This window comes from Styela clava, chromosome 2 (assembly GCF_964204865.1).
Source record: "Styela clava chromosome 2, kaStyClav1.hap1.2, whole genome shotgun sequence".
In the NCBI taxonomy this organism is placed as follows: domain Eukaryota; kingdom Metazoa; phylum Chordata; class Ascidiacea; order Stolidobranchia; family Styelidae; genus Styela; species Styela clava.
The window spans coordinates 31035351-31059423 of NC_135251.1; the positions used below are offsets into that span (position 1 = coordinate 31035351).

Consider the following 24073-nt stretch of genomic DNA (forward strand, 5'->3'; position numbering starts at 1 on the left):
ATGTGCAGCTCAACTATTGAGTGTCTTTCACATCAGAGAGCTCAATTGGAGACATCTGCTCCTTGGTGAAAGTTTTGTTATAAATAATTACCAGCAATGCAGCAAATCATTCAAACTGATATCAGATGAGATACTTGTTAGGTTGAAGGTTTTTTGCTTATATTGTTTTAAGGATAATCAAACTGGATATTATCAATGATCATAAATAGGTGAATTGGTCTGTAATAAAAATGCCTACATTTGGCAAAGCATGGCTGAATTCATACTTTTATGATCTATTTTTTATAATTACTCTTGAACTCTTTTCATTTACTTAAAAATTATTAGTTTTCTCAATACTATATACTGGTGCGTTAGCTTTTGCTGAATTAATGGCTGATCCTGGTATGTATGGTGTTGGGATACGAAGAAAAAGAAGACCACCTAGAGAGAGACCAATATATCGTGAAAAAGAATTTCCGAGGGATTCATACAATGGTCGAAATGACTATCGTCGTAACACTCGTGACTATTCCCAATATGAAAGCAGAGAAAAACCTGTTTCTACTCCCCATACTGTGCTGAAACAACCGATTATTCTTGCCAAACCAGATTCTAACGATGCATCAAAGCAAAAATTGGTGAATACAGCTTCAAGTCCAAGTTCTGAATTATCTAAAATGAACTTGAAGTCCAAGAACTCTTTTCTCTCTTCAGTGCTTGTTGAAAACTCATCTCCCACTGAGAAGTATTATGGTCAGCCACGGGAGACCAAACCATTTTCAGGGAAACTTGATCTACATAAAGCTAATCTTTCAAGTAAAAGTACGAAGGGCAATGCTGGACATATTTCTCCAGGACTGGATAGTTCAGCGTCAAAATCTCCTGATGACACTAAAGGAAATATAAAATCTGTGAAGATATTGGATGGGTTGCTACATTGGACAGACTGTGGAATTGAGTTGCTGGAGGATCAAACACATTTTCTTGTTGTTGGCGTTCTCGGCCCTCAGGGAGTTGGAAAATCTACTATAATGTCTTATTTGGCAGGAAGTGACATAACATCAAAAAAGCTCATTTTCCCTTGTCAGACTAAGGATGTTATGGAAAAAGCAAGTAATATGACAGTAGGTGTGGACATGTATGTTACAGAAGAGCGCACAATATTTCTAGATTCTCAACCATTACTAAGCCCTTCCTTGCTGGAACAGTGTATTTATAACGATCGGAAAATGTCTGCTGAATATAATGGTCCAGCTGCTGGAATAGAAATGCAATCTTTACAACTTGCAACATTGTTTCTCAGCATATGCCATGTTGTTATCATCATGCAAGATTGGTTTTCAGACTGTAGTTTGTATAGTTTTTTGCAATGTGCAGAAATGCTGAAATTGACGTCACCCACTCCAAATTCTGAATCTTCAAGCATGGAGAGTGAGTTTGATGAGTTTCATCCACATGTGATTTTTGTTCAGAACAAATCTGAACCTGCTCATTTCGACCCATCTTGCATAATATCAATGAGTGAAATGATTTCCAATATGTTGGCACATTCGAAGCTATTGTACAAAGATTCTATATCTTTATCAAAGTCTGTCTTACTCCCGAATATATCACTTTGTACATCTCCTCCATCAGAGATAAATATCTTTCTAATCCCATTGTTTAATTTGAATGATAATGATCACGAGAGAGATAACATGGAAGATTCACAATTCTATCAATTACCAAAGTATACAGCACTTCCAAAGAATAAGCAAATTTTGAAGGTTTTCAGAAACATGATATTGTCAATACGAAGACTTCGGTTGACGAGACAAGCCCTCACAGAAAAGAGCTGGTTCTATTATGCAGCAAAAACTTGGGAAGCTATTAAGAAGTCACAGATGATGGCAGAGTTCAATAGACTCTTAGTATGAAAAATATAATCTCCATTTGGTCTAGCGTTACTATGTCATGTCAACTGAGAAGAGTGCAATTATCTAGTTGCCTGAAGGTGGATGGACCTGCACAAAATGGGTTAATGAGTTGTGTGGCTGTTAAAGAAGACACCAAATAACATCAAGTCTGTCAGAGATCCGTTAGCATGTTTACATTCACAAAAATGGAATTTAAAAGCAGACAAATGAAAAGTTTACAGCAGTAATGTAATAACAAAAATATGTGGTACTGAATTTTATCCATGAATTCTAAGTTGTATTCTGTACCAATTGTCTACCCTACAATGTTCTAATATATTGCAAGAATACTTAGTTCATCGATGTTGTTGTTATTCGATTAACCACATTTTGAAATTGTTTATATACTTCTTGCTTGTTATTCATACCATGATCTGATCAAGAAGAATATTATGGACTGACTTTGTTGTAATTGTACATATATGTATAATAAACATTTGGGACACTTAGCACCGAGACAGAATATAAGTAAAGAGATGGAAAAAACATGAGCAAGCGAAGTAATCATAATATTAATTGGATGGATGTATAAAATTGTTTTGCTGTTACTTATTTCTCATCTTTTTGTTTCTGATTTGTATATTTCTAGTTTCATCATCACTCGATAATATTGTAACAGAATGGTATATGGCGAATGCATTTTTGAAGTGGAGTTTTGTCAATTCCTGTGAATACTGTACTATTTTGAATAAAAATTGAGTGTAATATGAGAAAATATGGCAAATCCTCATTGGATGATTATCTTACTTATATTGCGATTGTGCTTTGGACATGCATACACGTTTTGAGTAGTATTTCATAGTAAAGTTTATTGTGTGGGTCACTTAGCGTGCTTTACTCACTAACTCCGGCTGCTAAATGTTCGAATTCCTTGGTCGCTTTATTTTGTATTTGTCCATTTTGTTAGCTCAAAATTTCCAATACGAGATTCTCCCATTTAGAGCTCGTTGCTTAGCAAATATTTACCGCGATAAAATAATTTGTAGGTTAAATTCAGCAGAAGCTCTTTCAGTTTATCATCACTTTGCGTGTCGTTGTAGTTATTGGTTGATAGGATTTCGTATGCATTGAGTGCATCGATATCTGAAAAAAAATCCAAGATCATATGTATTTGTTTAGTAAAAATGCGCGGAGTCAATTTACACTCTTTACCGCAATAATTCTAACAATCGTAAAGTCGAAACGCGGCCGCGTGTTTTCGTGAATTTAGTCGTCCCAAAAGTTTGTAATTGCACAATGTCATCCGCTTTATTTCCGCAAACATATATTTTTACCAATCTCCGGACAAAAGTCTGTTTCAAAAAGCTTCAATAAGATAAATTTCTCCCCGCGTAAGGCTGTTCTTGTAAAAAGGTTGTTGCTCCCCTCAATGGGTCAAAATACTTTGAAGTCAAATTGGGTTGGTGTCTTTTGCAAAAGCACATTACGTGTGAACCAGCAATATTGCTATGAGCTCGACCACCTAAGGCCACTGACAAAATCACCAAATCGGTGATACATTTTCAGGAACTCAGTGTGAAGCTTCCAATACTTGATTAACATTTATAGTAGCTAGGCATAATATCTTCCTATTCATTTCCTGTTATTGTATGGACATTGAAAATTTTCTTCATTTCTGTGCAGAGAGATGATACATTTGAGTGGATACACGTAACCTTGTTCTGAGCAAATTCTCTTTAAAATGTCCATACCACTTACTTTCGGACCTTTAATTCCGTCCGAAATAGTATGGTCTTGCTATAAATATTGTTAAAAATTGAATTACCGTTGCACAGCGTTAATTGGATAGATTCTTACGTTAGGTCAATTCTGAAATAAACACAATATTGAGCAAGAATCGTCAGCAGCATAACGACAATTTTTTTACAATAATAGGTATTTCAAATACTGTATAATTGTAAATGAAACAATCTGAATTCGAGAAAAAAAGTCCGTTATTGATTTTCCCTGATGCTTGAACTTGGATTTTTTGATACACTCACGCGCCACGCTGTGATCTTGAGACTGATATTCATGTTCCAAAATGATTCCTCCTTGATGTAGACACTATACAAAAAGTGGGCCACAATACCATTGTTCTAGTTTTCGCGGGCCATGGAACTGTGTGGAACTCACGATTTTCATAACATCACACTATGAACTCACAATTTTCATAACATCATTCGTGTCCAGGATTCGGATGAGTTTTTTCTCGACACAGCAATAAGACTGGAATCTTCTCCAATCATGGCGAGTGCTTCTTATGTATATATTCCGAATAATGATATTATTTCAGAATGAACACGTAAATATATCATCAGACAACTCGAAGCTCGTTATAGAGTAAAAAGTCCATTCGACAAAGCTGAGGGTGGGCTGGGTTCTGCACAGTGCACAAGTCATTTTATTCGTCGACCCAGAATCAAACGATTCGCGTTTTGTTTATAACCTCACACAGAAATCGTTTGTAGTTAATTTAGATCTATTTGAAATCATCGCCCATTGCGAACAGTTTCACCAGCCTATCTCGTTCGCCGATTTTGCAGGACAGGCCGCGTTGATATCCGTAAAAATTATTTTATAGGCACCGCCAAAAATCACCCTTTTTGTAATCACAAACAATGAAGGTACAACGCAGCAGACTTGCGACCAAATATATTATGTTATAACATTGGCCGGCATCATCGAGAATATTCTGACCACCAGCAAACCCAAGACTGAAACGTAAAGATAACACAACCACATAGCCTACGCGAAGTATTTAAAATATGAATTGGAAACATTTTCAACTCATGGCAAGTGTGATATGCCGCAGTTGAAGCAGCCATCTTATATGTGTAAATTTCTTCGTTCAAATAGACCAGAAAGTTCTAAGTTAAGATTAGTAAATATTTAAGGTAATTGATTAAAATAAATGTTTAAAATTGTAGCGGAGAGATATTTGAAGAAAACACAATAATATTCTGATGAGGAATCAGCAAGGTATAAATGGTCGAAAACTTAAATTTCATGGGGTCCATTGCGAAGCTCTGCACTACAACAGTGTTTCCCAAAGTGATCTTTCTGAAACGGGACTGGGAAAAGGGTATGACTGCAAATGAACAAAACTTCGAAAGTTCAACTTGATGATCTGTAAAATAGACAAAAGGATATTAGTTTGATCATTGACACTTTTACTGTAGGGCGAGTCAACAAAACCACCCACATTTCATTTTTCAAAAAATGGACAAGAATTGTAGACATTATGTATCACATTATTTAACACATACCTAATTTCTAAAAACAACCTTTGCATTTTGCAAATGGCAACTTTCAGTCCATCAATGATTGTCGGTCGGTACTTTTTCACCTCAGCCTGGAAATAACTACAGAAAATAATCAAGGTCAGGCCATCAGCAAATCAAATGTGTTCGGAAAAATCCTCGCAAAACACCGATGATTGCCATATTTGCAGTTATTACATTTTGTTGAAACCAAACCGTTGCATTTTCTCTAAGATTCTTGAGTTTGAGCATTAAACAAATTTTGAAGCATATATATATATGCACATATCGAGCTGAAGTATAACCGGAACGATTTTTCCGCTTCCGCTTTGCATATTGACAAAACCAGATGAATGAAAATGACCATCATCACTGGTAAACAGAATAGCATGAGCAGTAACATTTACAGTTAGTTTTTTTCATATTTCCTGTTAGTGAGAAAACGGTACACAATGAATGCACGGTGGTTGCCTGTCAAAGCCATAGTCTATTCATGCATCAGAGATTAATTTATAATAAATCACTTGTTATTGAAATATTAAGTGAAAAATGGCAGTTGATCAGCAACAGCTAAATTTACTAAAATTAGGTGAATAACTACAACAGCATTTCCATGGCAATAATTTAATCTTTTTTTTGTATTATATATTAAAAAGATTAGGAAATTGGCAATTTCAAAATCAATTACGCAATCACCTACCTCGGTGTTAACCTGGTTTCGACGAAGGCCCTCCAAAATACATGATAATAAGTCTTTTTATTGCCCATTTAAAAGTAACTGGTATACCGCAGGAAATAAACTTCTTCATTTGGACAATAAATAAATATCATACCTTAAGTATATGCGTAGTTTTGCACAGATAAAAGCTTTAGTGGATCTGTCTATGATGGTTATATTAAACCTCAAAATTTTAAGCTGAATATTTGCGTGGATGACACCTCACTTTATTGGAATAGCTTAGTTTTACGGACGAGTTGCAAATTGGAAGTAAGCGTAGTCTACATTAATTAAGCGTCAAATCTTTGTTGAAGATATAATTAATATTGCTCGTATAACCTACAACAAATTTATGATTATTGCGCGTATATCGTTGCCAATTTATTCGTCTATAACGAAGTCGAATATTTAATATTTGTGTTATTTGAATATTTATCGAGATGAACTTGATAGTGTTAATGAAACAAACGAGCCAAGAATTAATAATAAAATAAATGATGAGCGTGCATACTTTTCCATAACAAGAAAACTAAATATTATATTCCTTGAACCGTATTGATAAATTTTGGCATAGCTATTGAAAGTACATTTTAGAAAATGTTTGCAAATCTTAATCATCTAGCCATTTTTATGGAAGTATTTCAGGATCTTGTCTTTGTAATACTCGATCATCCACGTATGACGAGAGAAAATATATTTCGCTTCCGTCTTCATTTACCAAGCTCAAGCTTGGATGTTTTCATCTGTGTATGCTACTGCTACTGTTGCTATTAAAAGTATCGAGTTGCTGTTCTCAACAAATAATCAATCCTGAATCTTTGGTCTTCTGATGTAACAACCGCAGTAAAACAGCCTAACTTTGACATTACGAGCATGACGACGAATTTGGTCGAGTACTTTCAAGGTTCAGATAATGCAGAGAATTCCTGCCCAAAAGAAAACGGCGGTTGCTGCGTTGTGCTAACTAAGCGTTGGATATAGGCTGGATAAGCATCCAGTGATTTCCCTACATCCCCCCCCCCCCCCCTAAAATTTTAAACACCCCCCTTAATTTTGAGGTGCGATTCCACACTGTAATTTCTAACTCAGGTATAATTGTATTCAAATATAACGACTATGGCATATTTATCAGTGCGGATGAGAGGTTCCGAACCGCAGTCTGCGGCGGGCCAATTACGGCCCTCGTAACGATTTAAAATGGCCCGCCGAACATGAGTGAAATTGTTTAACACTTCATGTGGTACCTTTTGAGTTTTAGATACCGTCTATCGTTACATCAATATCACAGTTTAAGCACGTTTATTTCGTAACAATTGAATTATACCGGTATCTTAATATGTATACGTATGCTATACCCAGCGTACGTATGGTTAACACACTGCAGTATTTTAGGTATCAGCCGTATATTAAGAAAGCTTAAAGATATCACAAAACGAAAACTAGGCACTGAAAACAGACATTTTTTAGATGAATGGCAGCGTTTTTATTTCTTTATTGGCAAGAATCAAACTTCAGCGATTTGTCTTCCTTGCCAACAAAATATTTCAGTTCTGAAGGAATACAACATTATGATCAGTTGATGCGCGTATTTCAAAATTTGATTCATTGCTTAATTCATACAAAAGTCAAGCAAATATGTTCAAAAAAATGTGCAATGTGTAACAAAACAAGCTATAAGTAGCCATTCATACGATGCCATATGCTGGATGAGCAAGTAACTTCATTAGTCACTATCAGTTGCAAATTACTTGCTGAAAGCCGTGCTTGTTATTTATTTCTCGGGAATTGTATCAGCTAAATATTATAATAAATAATTTCATTACATAACAAACTGTGATACTAGGTGTATCTAAAATCAAGCTTAGAGCCTATTTCTCAAAATAGAACTCCAGCCGTGTCGCCGCACACTTTTCCTCGCTACCATTTTCTGGCCCTACAATTTTATTCTGCTCGCCGTCAATCAACTTGGGGGAACCCCTCATGTACATTGTTTCTCAAATACATACCAACCAATTTTTGAGAATACAAATAGTTTTATCGCTAATAGCAAATTAATTACCACCCCCTAAATTTTGAAACACCCCCCCCCCCCTAAAATAAAAAGTTGGGAAACATTCTGCGTATAGCGTTGGATACACCCTTCGATTCTTCTGCGGGGGTTTGCAGGTGTAAATCCCGTGGGGAATAACCAGTGACGAGCTGAAAAATTTGTTCCCAAAGCTTACAGACATTTTTGTCTGGCCTAAGATGAAGCCGAAAAGTTATACATTAAAATTTTAGAAAATTTTAGGAAAAACGTCTATGTAAAATGATAACTATATATATTTATAACAATTTTATACGCATCTTAATCAAAATAACCTTCAATGTTCTTATTAATATCCGCAATAGGAGAAGTTAAACTTCCAATAACATAAATTTATATCAACAACAGGAAAGCAAGCGCAAAAAATATTTAAAATAAGGTACGGCGCTGCAGTGCGTTCCCGCTACAGATCACTTGTGCATATAACTTAGGCCTACACACTGTGGGAAGAGCGATCCACGGATTGCTGATTTTGGCCGGGTGTGGCTTTTAGTTTTTGCAGTTTTATGACGGAATAAACAGTTTGATTTCAAGAAATTTATTTCACAATATTCACGCGTTCAAATTAGTCTGAGCACTAAAGCCTCTGTGTAACAATATTAATTTTTCGGTACACGAACAAATGTTACGAGCATGTTTTTAAAATTGGTTTTGGTCGTTTTTCCGAGTTCCTGTGTATCAATTGTACCCTTTTTGCGTATAGATATGCCATCCGAAATAAATCTATTTCTATCTAAGTCACATATATATATGTATTTTAATGACCAAATCAAAAAGGCATTTAATGGAATTCAAGCGCTTTGATTCAGATAGGTGTATATACGAATTTCTATTTCGTGGCTGAGATTCTTTCGCATCGAAATATCTTTCTTGCTTATTTCGTGTATGTTATAACGCACTAAAAGTTTTTTCTTGTGCTTTCAAAAGTGTGTTTTATTTTAGCATGCATCTTCATTCAGCAAAGGTTACACAAATATATGGTAATTTATAATAATATGTATTTTGCCTTCATTTGAAAGTTCGAACTAAATATTTTATTTGACGGCATACAACGAATAAAAGTTCATCAATTTTGAGGCAAATTGTTTTTGGACACGTTTAGGGGACATAACGATCGTTTTGTTGTTATTGGACACGTTTAGTGGTCATAACGATCGTTTTGTTGTTATGTTGTTCTTGTCCAATGACACGTTTTGATGAAATCGCTTTTCTCTTTGATTAGTGGACCGATTGCTTTGAAATTTTCAGTGGTTAAAGATGGAATTTTTCTCCAGGAGACTATCACTTTTATTTTTGCTATGACGTCATCAAAATTATTTGGCGCTACGTGCCCATATATTTGAGCATAGCTCTCTTGTTTATTAATAGCGTAGCTTTTAGGATAGGATAGGATTTACATATTTATCCCGGGGGAGAGGAAAGCCGATAAGACGGCTTATCCATATGACGAACCACGGCCTCTCGTCCGGTTACCATTACAAGTCGGGTATGAGATTAGTTTTACTGTATTGTTTGTTTTCGGAAGCATGGACTTGGCGGCGGAGGAAGCCGTAACCGACCAGCGGTTACGTGAACCACCCAACGATAACGAGGAGTCCAGCAATCCTCTCGCACATAACCATCACTGCCTGGGATTCGAACCTGCGAACCCACGCAGAGTAATTAGAAGTGCAGTGGCGAGCGTATTCCTAACGCTTATCCCGTTGAGCCACACCGCCGCGCCTTGAGCCACACCGCCGCGCCACTTTACTTTAAGAGTAAAAAGTATATTAGTTATGATAAAGTAATAACCTCTTTACTAATTCAAGAAAGTTATAGCACGATCTAGAGTGCTAGGTGCAAAACAGCTAAACAGCTGGCATATTAGCCTTATGAAATAAAAAAAATGAAGAATGCAACATTTTATAACATTCACATAACACTTTCAATATGAGCATTTAGTAATACTATAGTAATCAAATATAAAAATAGAAAGGTAAAGTTGCTTATGAAATATCATGGATGGGATATAAGGTGAAATTTTCGTTTAGAGCAGCAAAGTACAACACACGATATGTAACATTGGTGAATATAGCGAAGGATTGCAAACAAAAAAAAGAAAACTGTAATCTCCAAATTCACAATGAGAAATCAATAGCAATTCACTTAGAATGCACAAGTCAAGCATATTGGAATTGCAAGTGTATATGATTTCAAGGATACAGACACAGTATATATTTTATATTTACACCTGACTAGGCTAAAACCAAATAAATTAATATCATACAGCAACAATTGTTTTATATGATGGTATTCAATTTCAAGCGTTAAAAGAATATCATTTTAGATGGCAAAGCAAATACCATGTTAAATTTAAAAAATGAAGAATGTAGGGCGTTAAAGTAGCTTAGGAAATATCATGGATGCAAGATAAGTTGCAATTTTGGTTTAGAGCAGCAAAGTACAACGCACGATATGTAACATTGGTGAATAAAGCGAAGGATTGCAAACATAAAAAAAACAGCAGTCTCCAAAATCACAATAAGAAAACAGTAACAATTCACTGTGAATGCACAAGTCAAGCATATTGGAATTGCAAGTGTATATGGATTCAAGGATACAGACACAGTATATATTTTATATTTACACCTGACTAGGCTAAAGCCAAATATATAAATATCATACAACAACAATTTTTTTATATGATGGTCTTCGCTTGCATCAAACTAAGTGAAATTTTTGACCAACAGATAATCCATTTTTATATAAACGAGTTTCATTATAGATGGCAAAGCAAATACCAAGCATAGATGTAAGCTTGGCATATCAACTTTAAAAAATGAAGAATGTAACATTTTATAACATGATTTGGGCAGGTTTAAATATGAACATTTAATAATAGTAATCAAATATAAAAAAGAGAGTTAATGTTGCTTGGGAAATATCATGGTTGCAATATAAGATGGAATTTTGATTTAGAGCAGCAAAGTACAACACACGATATGTAAAATTGGTGATATAGCGAAGTATCGCAAACACAAAAAAACAGTAATCTCCAAAATCACATCCAAATCAAGTCAAGTATCATGGATTCAAGAATACAGTATATGTTTACACCTGACTAGGCTGAAACCAAATAGAAAAATATCAAACAACAACAATTGTTTTATATAATGGCCTTCGATGGAGTCAAATCAACAAAACATTAAAATATAGACCAACAGATAATCCATTTTATTAAATTAATTTCATTTCAGATGGCAAAAGCAAATAACCCAGAACATAGATATGTGTAAACATATTTGGAACATTTATATAAAAATTTGACCATAGAAAATAATGTAACAAGCATTAGGTAAGAATGAAGCCATAATTACCCAATGTTTGATAGAAGTATGGTATGAATATTTTGAAAATGTTGATCAGTACCAAGTTGCAATAGATTGTAAGATTGCATTGCCATGGAAGTTGAGGATTTGCATAGCAAGACAGTGACATGTATCTTATCAATAACACATTGGTCCTTGCATAACACATATGAATTAATATTGCAGTGAAGCATGATACTAGATCACATGGTAATTAAAAATGTTGGATTCGGGGTCATCGGTACCAAATTGCAATAGATTGTAAGATTGCATTGGCACCCCCATAGAGGTATAATGACAGGATAGATATTGAAAAATTTTGCATAGAAAAAAAGTAATTATGTATATAGATAACTTGTTCCTTCATGTATAATGCGCACCAAAATAAGACGAAGTATAATATCAGATCACATGTTAATTTAATTACCTACTAAATTTGTGTAAATTTGAATCCACATGACCATAGACAAAGAACAGGATATAAATGATCTCTTGACTGATCTCCACTATACAAATAGGCAAATATACATTTAGCCATAAAAACAATGGCAATTACAATCAATATTTAGATATGATGTGTTTCATAAATTCAATTTTGAATTTTTTGTATGGATATGATTTGAAAATGTCAGGTATTTCATTCCAAATTTTGGGGCCAGCAAGTTTTATAGAATTTTGGGTAAATTTGAGATTAGTTCGAGAAATGAAGAATGCTCCTTTAGATGCTGAACGAGCATTATATGCATGGACATCAGCACAGTCAGTGAATAGGTGTTGAAAGCCTCGGGCAACAAGTTATGTCTAAATTGGAACATCAATTTAGAAACTTCATAAATATATACATCTGATAATTTTAAAAGATTCATACGCTTATAAACAGGACTCATTCTCTGCTACAGCGGGGTATTGGTCATAACTCTGAGAGCTCGATTTTGTAACACTGATATAGATTGAAGTTTACTTTTGTCTGCCGGGCCCCATGCCACAATTCCATACTGCAAGTGTGCATAAAAAAGTGAAAAATACACAGTACGCATGACTTTTTTGGGTAAATATCTTTTTAGTCTTGTCATGATACCCACAGCCCTTGACAGCTTTAATTTAAGGCAATTGATGTGATTTTCCCACTTTAGTTTATTATCAATAAATACCCCGAGATATTTAACAAAATCATGAATCTTCAATTTGGTGCCATTTAATGTGAAGTCCAGAATGGGTGAAGAATTGCTTTTTTTATCATTGGGATAATTAATAAGCATTAATTGAGTTTTTAGTGGATTTATAGTTAATTTGTTTGATTTCATCCAAACAGAAATATTTTCTAAATTTTGAGTGACTAGGCTGGATAAGTGAGTAATATTGGAAGATATCGAAGTCGCACTTGTATCATCTGCGAAGAGTTTTACAGAAGCTGAGGTGGAATTAACTACATCGTTAATATACACTAGGAACAGGGTCGGGCCAAGAACAGAGCCCTGGGGCACGCCCACAGGTAAAAGTTGACGATGTGATTCGTTGGCAGAAAAAGATACAAATTGAGTAAGGTCATTTAGATACCTTGAGAACAATTTATTTACTGTACCACGAACTCCGTAATGTTTCAGTTTGCTAAGTAGTATTTTATGGTCAACCGTGTCGAATGCTTTTTTCAAATCTAAGAATATGCTACAGCCTACCTGTCCCTTATCTACAATTTCATAATATTTACTAATATTATCTAAGATTGCATGTTTTGTAGAGTGGTGATTTCGAAATCCAAACTGATGACAATTTATAATTGAGTGTTTATCAAGGAAATTTTGGTGGCGAACAAGCATTAACTTCTGCCTACCTGTCCCTTATCTACAATTTCATATTATTTACTAATATTATCTAAGATTGCATGTTTTGTAGAGTGGTGATTTCGAAATCCAAACTGATGACAATTTATAATTGAGTGTTTATCAAGGAAATGTTGGAGGCGAACAAGCATTAACTTCTCAAAAATATTTAAGAGACATGACAGAATTGATACAGAACGATAATTAGAAACATCTTATTTTTTTCCAGCCTTATAAACTGGAACAACCCTCGCTAATTTAAGATGCTCTGGGAAAGATACCTAGAAACACAGAATTATTGAACAGTTTGCAGAGTGCAGGACTGATTGTACTACCAAGAAGTTTTAGAAGATAAACTGGTATATGGTCATACCCTGTAGCTTTGTTCGCATTTAGAGAGTTTATGATATTTTCTATCTCGATCACTGAGCAGTCTTACATAAACATAGATGATATATTTGAAGTACACATGTATTCAAGATGATCATTATCTTCTACCATATGGAATGCCGCAGATAAATTTTGCCCAATTTGTGAAAAGTAAGTATTGAATAATGAGGGCATTTCCCTACTGCCATGCACAATTTCCCTGACCGGGGATTTAGTAGCCTTTGAGGAATATCTTTGTTGGATTTCGAATTTATTAACGAATTAACTGTACTCCAGGTCTTTTTGGGATCATTTATATTTTTTTCAAAGCATTCGGCAAAAAACATTTCTATGGCTTTATCCTTCAAATGACATAATTTGTTAGCATATCTTTTATAGTGTTGTTTTTGTTCAATAGAGCCACTAACAAAGTGGGATTTGTGCAATTTATCTCTTATCTTAGTTGAACGTAGAATACCAGAGGTGATCCACGTTTTTTTTTAAGTTGGCGCTCTTTTCGGGTTAGTTTTCTGAGTGGTGCATGTTTGTCGCAGACGTTTAGAACTTTCGAGGCAAAATCATCAAAATATGAATTTAAATTTTCAGTATGAATATTACTAGGTATCTCATATGGATAGAAAATTTCTTGGGCATCCCTGACGAATTTGTCAGCATCAAAGTATCTCATATCCCTTTTTAAATTGTGAAGATTTGGTGGTAATGCATGATTGAGTTGGAGATGACAAAAAACAGGGTAATGGTCAGTCATACAATTCAGCCACACAATTGGCAAAATTGGTTTTTCAAATATATTGGTATATATATGATCCAATAACGTTGCACTAGAACTAGTTATTCTTGTTGGTTGTGTTATCAGTGGAATTGTGGCATGTGACCTCAGCATGTCAAGAAAACCACTTCTAAAAGTTGAGGAACTAAATAAATTAATGTTAATGTCACCTAATATTATATATTTTTTTTTATCAAAAGAGAAATTGTACAAAGTGTTACTGAGGGCATTAGAAAATTCTGATTGATTGGAACCAGGATGGCGATATACTACACCTATGATAATTGAAGTTGACTTTTCAATACAAATCGGTAATTCTACCCACAACTCTTCACATTCGGTGATGTCCAGCATATATTTATTGACCAAAGATGGATTTAAATATGATTTAAAGTACATTCCCACACCTCCAGTATTAGTTTTTGTTGGAGCACGGAGGGAGTCATATCCATCAATATCAATGTTCACTATGGGATCTGATTTTAAGTTTGGTTTCTGAAAGTGCAATTATGGTAGGGGATGACTCCAAATTACATATAATAGTGGACAACTCATCGATATGTTTTTGTATTGATCGAATATTAAAGTGAGCCAGGGTAAAATGATTTTTTGATAAGCCAGAATGTGTCAAGAAATTTCGAACATTGTCGACAGTTTCGATTAATAGACATGGTTCGACATTTTGAAAATTGAAATCGGATATGTCAAGATGGGCATCTGATTCCTGTTGTCTGTCTATTGAAAATAATCCTGTACAAACAGGACAAAGAATACTGGGACTATTTTTCAGCATAATTTTAGAACAATTAGAGCAAAAATTTCGATCAGCCATTTTGCTAATTAAAAAGGGAAATTATTATACACAAATAATTTATGCCAATTTTTCAATATCTGAAAGTTTAGTTATGGGAATTCTGGGGCTGTCTTTGTTTTTTTTATGTAAATATTTCCATTTGTTGTCCACAGTCTTTCATACATTTTAGATCTTTTGGCTACTCTGGCATTATATAATAGGTTGTTTCAATAATGCGTGAGGTTTTCATTAATGTATAGCCAAATGCCTGTTCATACCTGTTATGCCAAATTCCTTTACATCAAATGTTTCGTATTTCTTGGATATAAACTCGTTTCTTTTGTTTCGGTTTGTAAATCTCACAATAATTGGTCCAGTTTTTGAGTTATCTTTTCTGGGAATTCTATGGGATATGGATATGTCCAGCCTTTCCACAGTGATGCCCAGCAATTTTCCTAAGTGCACAAAAATTTTGTCTGTGTCTTCACCAACGGTATAAGGGATGCCGTGGAACTCCAAGTTCTCCCTACGCACATACTGAGCTAGATCGTCAAACTCATGGTCAAACCGATGCTGCAGAGAGGAACACTTATTCAACAGGCTTTCATTTCTTGCGAATAGGTCTTTTACCATTTGGTTAAGTTTTGCTATGTAGTCCTTCTGACTCTCAAATTCAGCATTTATAAAATCCTGACTGGCCTGCACAGCACAAACATTAGTATTTAATTTTACGTGGTCATTACGAATGCAATCCAAATCTTTTGATAGCTCAGCAAATTTCTTAACAAGCTCGTCACTCTGTTCGAACATGACTTCCAGTTTTTCAGTCATTTGCTGAGTGTTGTTCAAAACAGACTCATTTATATAGGTAGACATTCTTTTGTCGTGCTCACTAATCGAGTCTTCTAGCAAATCCCTGATGCTGTCTTCCACAATAGCTTTAATTTCCACCTTCAAATTTTTTGTGATGTGAGCTTCCATAAGATCCAATTTAGTTGACAATTGATTGAATTTTCCTTCAATTTTCTGATTTAGTTAAACTTCATAATAGTATATACAACGAACCTGTAAGCGACTTAATCAAATAGCAAATAATGGTGTATAAATTGGAATAATTGTGTATAAATTTTATTAACTCTTCGATGTAGATTTTTCATATCCCAAGTGGACTGGGTCTTATTTCAATTTTCTACCGACAAATAACACTTGGGCTTATTTCCGGGGGATGTCTTATATTTTCATTTATCATAAACAAAATTATAAAGTAGAGAATTACGAGATTTTCAAATATACAAAATATGAAAACCGATATCCCTTTACTTATAAACAACACGTTTCTATTCAAAATAACTGCAAAACGTAGATGATCAATCATTTAAAATGTGTCGGAGAAATTTCTTGCTATCGACTATAGGTCAAAAAAAAAATTCGCGTTATTGACTAGGTCTTATTTTAAGGGGAGGGTTTATATGAAAATCCTTTTTAAAATTCAGGCTAGGTAGGTCTTATTTTTTGGGAAACACGGTAGTTCTTTCCAGCTTTGCTGTAGCTCGTAATTTTGTTTGAAATTTTGGGTCGAAATATACTCTTATCTATATATATACTGTACAAACTCACCTATTACCATTTGTTGTATTAGTTCATGTCAAGTTGATGTATATATCTTTCTTCCCTATCCAGTCCGAGCTGAGTTTTAATAGTTTCGGTTTTTAAAATGACAAACATCTTGAGGACGACTACTTTGTTCGGACTTTCGTATGTATTGTCGAAGATGCTAATTCGTATAATGTTTATTAAATTGCTGCCCGTCATTGCCCGCAAGAATTCCTGAGTGACGGTTCCTGTTTCTTGTCAGCCAATATCTCCACTGCCTGTGACCGAATAGGCAAACCTCTCTTTTTATTAGGTAGGCAGCGTTCTGAGTTCGTGAAGTGTGGTAGGCTTGTAGAATATTTTTATTTTATATTATATAAATAACTTGTTGATGCTGATCATTTTTTACTCCACTCTTCACCCCTCACTACCCAATGATACAATAGCGTACGACTTATATGGAAGTTCGACACTATTGTAAACAGATTCACAGTGACGTGTTAAATGGGTTATACTTTTGTTAAAAGGACAATTTGAGTTTTGGCCTAATTAGTATGAGCGTGTGATTATTTACAGTGATTTTTTTGAATTAGAAGACGTTTTTTGACTAGTTTGGATCCATCTATATTCTATATCATCATTTTGTTTAAATTACTAATATTCCTCACATGTTATCTCGACGCTTAACATTGGAAATGGGGCTTTGGACGTAATTATCACCTAGTCCTAGATTCATGAGAACACGGAAAAGCATGGTAAATATGACACAAAATATAGATGAAAATTATGAAAAAAATACACACATATAAACAAACTACAATTATATACAAATTAGTGGGACGTGGAAGGGGAATGAAGAATAGAAAATTGGTAAGTGTGCAAAAGTTAGAGAAAAGATTTTAGAAAAGAATCGGCGTATGAATGGTTTGGAATTTGATTTTGACAGTTGAAACAAGTATTTCAATTCAACATATTTCAACTTCATCCCACTAAATAACTCTCGATGCTCGTAAAATATCGCTTGTCGCTTTGAAAAAAAATAGCGCTTTTGATTAGTATATTTGTTCGAATTCGAATATACTCGTATTTAACGAATATATTAACGAGCACAAAGTACGAACACGTCGGGATCACCAGTGAAGCATATCTTTATTTTATATTATATAAATAACTTGTTGATGCTGATTACTTCTTCACTCCATTCCTCACTCCTCACTGCTACAATAGCGTAGGACTTATGTAGAAGTTCGAAGCTATCGTAAACAGATTCACATTGACGTGTTAAATGAGTTATGCTTTTGCTAAAGAGACAATTTGAGTTTTGGCCTACCCTAATTAGTATGAGAGTGTGATTATTTACAGCGATCTGTTAGATAAGTGATTTTTCGAATTAGAAGATGTTTTTTGACTAGTTTAGATCTATCTGAATCATCATTTTGTCCTTTGAATCATCATTATGATGAATCAAATTCTTTGAATCATCATTATGTCATTTGTTTTAGCTTTTGTCGGCCCATTCGATTGGATTTAGGGATTGTATAAGGATTCTTTGAATAAGATTGATTTTCGAAAAATAATTGTTTGCACGCATATGTAGTTGTGCTTCCAAACATCGATGCAAATTTTTTGCATGGCTTGTCAAATTTGGATTGCATCTCAAATTGCATCGCATACCAAGAAGCTCAATTTGATTTTTTTTGCGCCATTGAACCACTGTCCTTAGTGTGTTGCCATTTGTCTAATTATAATTAAATTGCAGGCTCGTTACGAGTAGCTAGCTGCTCACTTAATTGTTAGGGTATTATATAATTCAGTCTACACGTGTCTCACAACAATTTCTGATACGTAAATAATATAAACTACTCATTGAGCGTAGATTATAAAATTAATTCATTGTCAAAACCGCCGTTTTGTCGCTATAATTCAGTGAAACGTCGCGGGCCGAATTATTTTACGCCGCGGGCCGTAGGTTGCCGACCCCTAAACTAGGTTAAAGCTATCAGTAGCTAGCTATCAGTATTTGTAAACGAATAATTCTAATACCAATTTTGGTTTTAAACATGTAAACCAGTTTACAAGAGCTATTGACACTCCAAAATAGGCTGAAAAGTTATTGTAAAAATAAAGTAGGCAGTAAGGAGAAATTTTCTGGGGCCAAAGTTCTGGGAAACGTCCATAATTTATCATTATAAGATTTTCCATGCTTATTTTGAAAATGGTTTTCAAGTTCCGGCGTGTGCCGACAGGTTGAACGCTTCAAAACACTATTTGATTTAAAATAATCAAACACCTGTTATTGAAAAGTACTCCTATATTTGGAAATATAATCTAAACCTAAAACTACATAAACAAGGCGGTACTCCCGTAGTATTTGTACAGCCTGATGACCTTCACCAAAATACATGATATATAACGGTCTTCGGTAAAATTCATCCCCTATTCCTCTTCCTACCACGTCTTCCAGTCGGATAACCAGTCCATGGAATCAATCAGCCATTTGTTTTGGATTCGTGGACTTGGATGGCACAGGGATCCGCAAATTTTACGTCGCTTGCGGGACAAAATTTAGGATAGCTATTATTTTGCGGAGCGCATATATTTTTTGAAAGTTGAAAACGGAACATCGTGCGAAAACTGTGACAATTCGTAAACTCAACTCAGTCGTCTTATTAAAAAGTTATTACAACGACATTTAATGTGACACTGTCTTGTTGCTGCATCACGCTTGATAGCTTTACGACGCCAAGATTGGAAGATTTTCTAAATGGGCATCACTAATCTTAGTTCTTTGTTTGCTCAAATATGTACTTTCAAACATCGAAGTGAATATTTTAGCATGGTTTCTGAAATTTTGATAAAGATTTTCTTTAAAGAAGATACATTCTTACAAAAATTAAGCAGTGATAAATCTCTCGAATAGAATATGAATTTTATTTCTGCGTGTTTCCATTTGTCTAATTATAATTAAATTGTAGGCTCGTTAAACGAGTAGCTGTTCAATATAATTTTCAGGATATAATACAATTTAGTCTGAACGTGTCTCACGATAAATTCTGTTACGTAAAAAAATGTGATTTACTCCTCAAGCGTAGACAATACATAAAATTAATTCATCGTTAAAACCCCGCTTGGATGCTTCCCCTGACATAGACTTTCATGTATACTTCATGACATTGGACATTCAGCAAGATGCAAAAATAAACGTAACAATGCCCCCCTTCGCTTCCGCTCAGACACATTCCTCACTCAGACAGACTTTCAGGCGTGGTCGTGAACATTACCTCATTTTCGCGATTTTGAATTATATTCGTTAGTTTTTAGTTGAATAAGTCAATGATCATCCTAGGAGTTTCAGTTTAATTACAGCATCAAAAATTAGTGTAGAAATAGCTGTGATAGACTAGGCTAAAAAAATTTATCGGTACTTTTAAAAAACACATTGTTGAATGGTATGAATTAGAATGATATTTTGAAACAAATACTTCATTTTAAAGGCAACAACTTGCGAAACCACTCCTAAAATAAGCACCGATAAAATAAATTTTAGAATGGTAAAGTAAGGAAGGAATTTTCCGGGGTCAAGGGTCAGAAAAGGGTCCATTCAATGAAGCGTCTTGGACCAGATTTCACGACCACTGGGATACGCAAACTACCGTACCTTACTACGAAGACGAGTCCAGCAATCCTTTCGCGTGAGTACAGTAATCAAGTGCACGATGCGAAATCGCCCCCTTCGACTTTTTCGCCCCCCCCTCTGTATCGTTTTCGCCCACTGGGGGGCGATATCGCCCACTTTGGGAATCACTGGGCTAGACCATGATTTTATTCCGATTTTCCTTAATTTGGTTCTATTACAAGTTCGGGGACTGTTTGTGCTAGTTAAGTGAATATACCCCCTACCAGCGCCAGATTAACCATTGAACAATATAAGCATGTGCTTAGGGCACCAAGCAAAGAGGGGCACCACAAAAATTTTAGAGCAGAATTTTATATAGTTTATCGATGTTTATTAAAATATTACGAGTTCACCAGACGACTCAAACTTCAAAAAGTTCGCTTATTTTTCGTCTTCAAGTATCATATTAACCTTCTTTATTAAAAATAAACACTAAAACTTTTATTTTTTGACACGAAATGGGCCTATAGGTCGTTTTCTTAAATTGTTGTTGTTTTTTCTTTCTAGTATTCTTCTTGTTGCTGCATTTTTGTTTTAAAAAAATTCTTTTCTCTTCAACAATTGGACAATTGCAATTGCAAGTTTTTAAATTAAGCAATATAACAATTCGTAATAAAACGAGTATCGCAAGAAAGGTGACATAAGGAAATACACGGCGGAAACGTATCTCCTTGCCCAATACGATTACATAGTGTCTGGTTTGATTTCAAGTAATATCTGTCACAAAACAATATAATTTGAAGCGACATTAAACGCGAGATGCGCAAAATACAACTGTAATTCGGGAATTAACTTCAAAATAACTGAAGGCTTTATATATCGTCTTTAAAGAACGCCACCCATGCAACATAATATTAATTTGATTAGAACGGTAAACTCTCGTTGTTTATTAAATTTAAAGTGAGTAAACTCGCGATATTTCGATCACTTTTGGGTTTTCTCCGACTTGCGGCCCGCGAGACCTCCTCAAAAGTTTTTGCGGGCCTGTAACCTTGAACCACCCCGAGGCATACTAATAGGTACCGGTAACATTTCAAACTACAGTTGTGATATGTATCCTTTGGTATTTCGAATCTCGTTGAGACTGGAGGCATGAATCTTTATTGTCACACTCCCTCAGGTTTAGAGCTCAACCGATATATCGGCCCGATATTGCGTGTTTGCCGATATTTCATATCGGCAGTAAAATGCCGATGTATATATCGGCTATGTATAACAGCTGAAAAAAACTAAAAATGTTCGTAAAAGTTGCTTTATTTACTGTTGGTTAGTATTTTTTTAATGGATAATACACTTACGTGGTTTATTGTTTTTATAATTAAATTACACACGAAGGGCACCAAAGTCTTCAGTGCTAGGGCACCAAAGCGGCTTAATCCGCCCCTGCCCCCTACCTATAGGCTTCCGTCCCTTTACACAACTTGATGTAAAGTACGCGAACAAAATTATTTACCTCCCTCCATATTGGTGCGCATACTTCTGGAGCGGCAACAAGGCAAGGTTTACAAATGCGCTTGAAAATCTGTCTGAGCAATGAGCATATATACAATGAGTGGAAACTTCCAAATATTTGCTCATTAATCCATTGTGCCCTGCATTTTTACGTTGTCCAGCTAAATGGTTCGTTGCATATGGAGAAAGCATATCGTTGGCTGCAAAAATCCCTTGTTTCAGCTGAATTGGATGCGAAATTGGCCGTATTGAGGCTTTTAATTTTTCGATTCGTGTTCGGTTTTGGGTTTCGAAGTATGGTACGTTAAAAGCATACTAACTAGGAGCATACGCATATCGGGAATGCATATCTATTAGGCAGAAAACGTAGCCACAGAACAGAATATGAATCAGTCATCACGTGGGGTGAGGTTATTGCTGTATTTATTCATTGATATAACATGGGACTTACATATTTATCGAGGGAGAGAGGAAAGCCAAAAGCCTGAATATATATGGCAAACCACGGCCTCTCCAAATAGCTCTGGGCTCCATATGGACCCCCAGGCTGCCAGGACTTTGTAAGCTATTCGTTTACTTATTAAAATACTGATTTTAACTTTAAATTACTCTGGTATATCTTGCCCTTGAAATTTAAAATTTGCCGTTTTCATGTCTTGTGAATTTACACAAATTTTTTTTTTTTATTGTCTTATTTAGAGTACATTTTGTTATCAATTATGATTTTTGCATATACATTGTTTTATTTTAACGATCCTTCATATAGTCATATATATAGATACTGTTGATTTGGATGCAATTATATATTTGTAATTAATAGTGAGATATAGAACTTGGACAAGGGGCGCAGCCAGGATTTTTCCAACGGGGGGTTACGGTGGTTTTAAAACAGTGCACCAAAAGTTCAATTCATGACGGCGTAAGGCGGGTAATAAATTAAAAACAATGCGTCGTTCACAGCGAAATTCCACAGTTACGTGTAGCTCGCCTCTGAAGGTTTTGGTGAATATATACAAAAACACGCTCGCCTATAACGCCGATCGAACGCATGAAATGTGGAACTTTTACTTAGAATTTAATGCTAATAAAGTTGATTTTTTATTGTCATTCAATGATTATTTACATGCGTCGTGATTTTATTCTGATTTTTATCTTCTCTGTAGGATTTGTATCACAGTTACGGTCCCAATTTTGAGCGAACAATATTATCCTTACTGACCCCGGGATGCGATATTTGTGAAGCTAATAGTTGACATTTTTTATGTTTTAATTTTATATCGTTTTCGTGTTACTTTTGTATTAAATAATAATTAAAAAACTCCGCAAATTGTTGAGTATTCACGTAACTTAGCTTTGGTTTCAAACACTGATACTTAACACGTGAATAAATCAGCAATAATGGTCTACGTGGTCAAAATATTATTTCTCCACAATATCTCGGGAAATTTGCATAGAATACCTTATTCACATGCCTTGCTTATCTGGTTCAGTTTCTAAATTTACAAAAACGATGTTGACGCGATTTAGGCAAAATTAGAAATTGAAAAATATGATGGCGCAAAATTGAAACAAAACAAAAAATTCTCACATTCATCGTTTCTGCCTGTTGGCGATAGCCGTCGGTAAATTTTACGTAACTCGTTGTAAATTTATGTTAATAAATTCTATTTTCCTTTAATGTGCCCTGTATTTGTATTAAAATAAAAGAGAATGTCCTTAAATTACCTTATAACCCTTCTTTCATTTTAAACGCCCTAAACGACGGTTACATGCGCGTTACTGAATAACAATCACGCATTCTTATTTATCATTATTAGCGTCAACTGAAAAAGATGACATTACGTAAAGATAAAAAAGTATGGCGGTGTTAATTGCGCTGCAGTGATAATACACAGAATAATATCGTTTTGACGAAACCATAATGCGCGATCGTAAAACGACGGTGCTGCTTTTTTGTGGAAGAAGTTTCTCATAAAAAAGATTCTCAAACGGAATGCGACCCATGTAAAGGGGGACGTGAAGCATTTTATTCATTGATAAAGGATGGGGTTCACAGATTTACCCGGGTGGAGAGGAAAACCGATTCCCTGCTATTCTTCGATTTTTTGTCTTCGTTTTTAATGTCAAGATATCCCAAACTGACAGAGTAATTTAAAATAGGGGAGCCCTGGGGATTCGTATGGAGCACCTTATAAACTATGATCGTGAGAAGCCGTGGTTCGCCATACATTTAGGCCTTCTTATCGCCAT

At 34.9% G+C, this 24073-nt stretch overlaps 1 protein-coding gene across 1 annotated transcript; it reads left to right on the forward strand.

Moving 5' to 3' along the window:
• Window positions 1-308: 308 nt before the first annotated feature.
• On the forward strand, window positions 309-2966 carry LOC120336229 (nonsense-mediated mRNA decay factor SMG9-like). Its single transcript, XM_039403856.2, has one exon. It carries the CDS (start codon window positions 372-374, stop codon window positions 1896-1898), a length of 1527 nt encoding a protein of 508 aa, XP_039259790.2. The 5' UTR covers window positions 309-371; the 3' UTR covers window positions 1899-2966.
• The last annotated feature ends 21107 nt before the right edge of the window (window positions 2967-24073 follow it).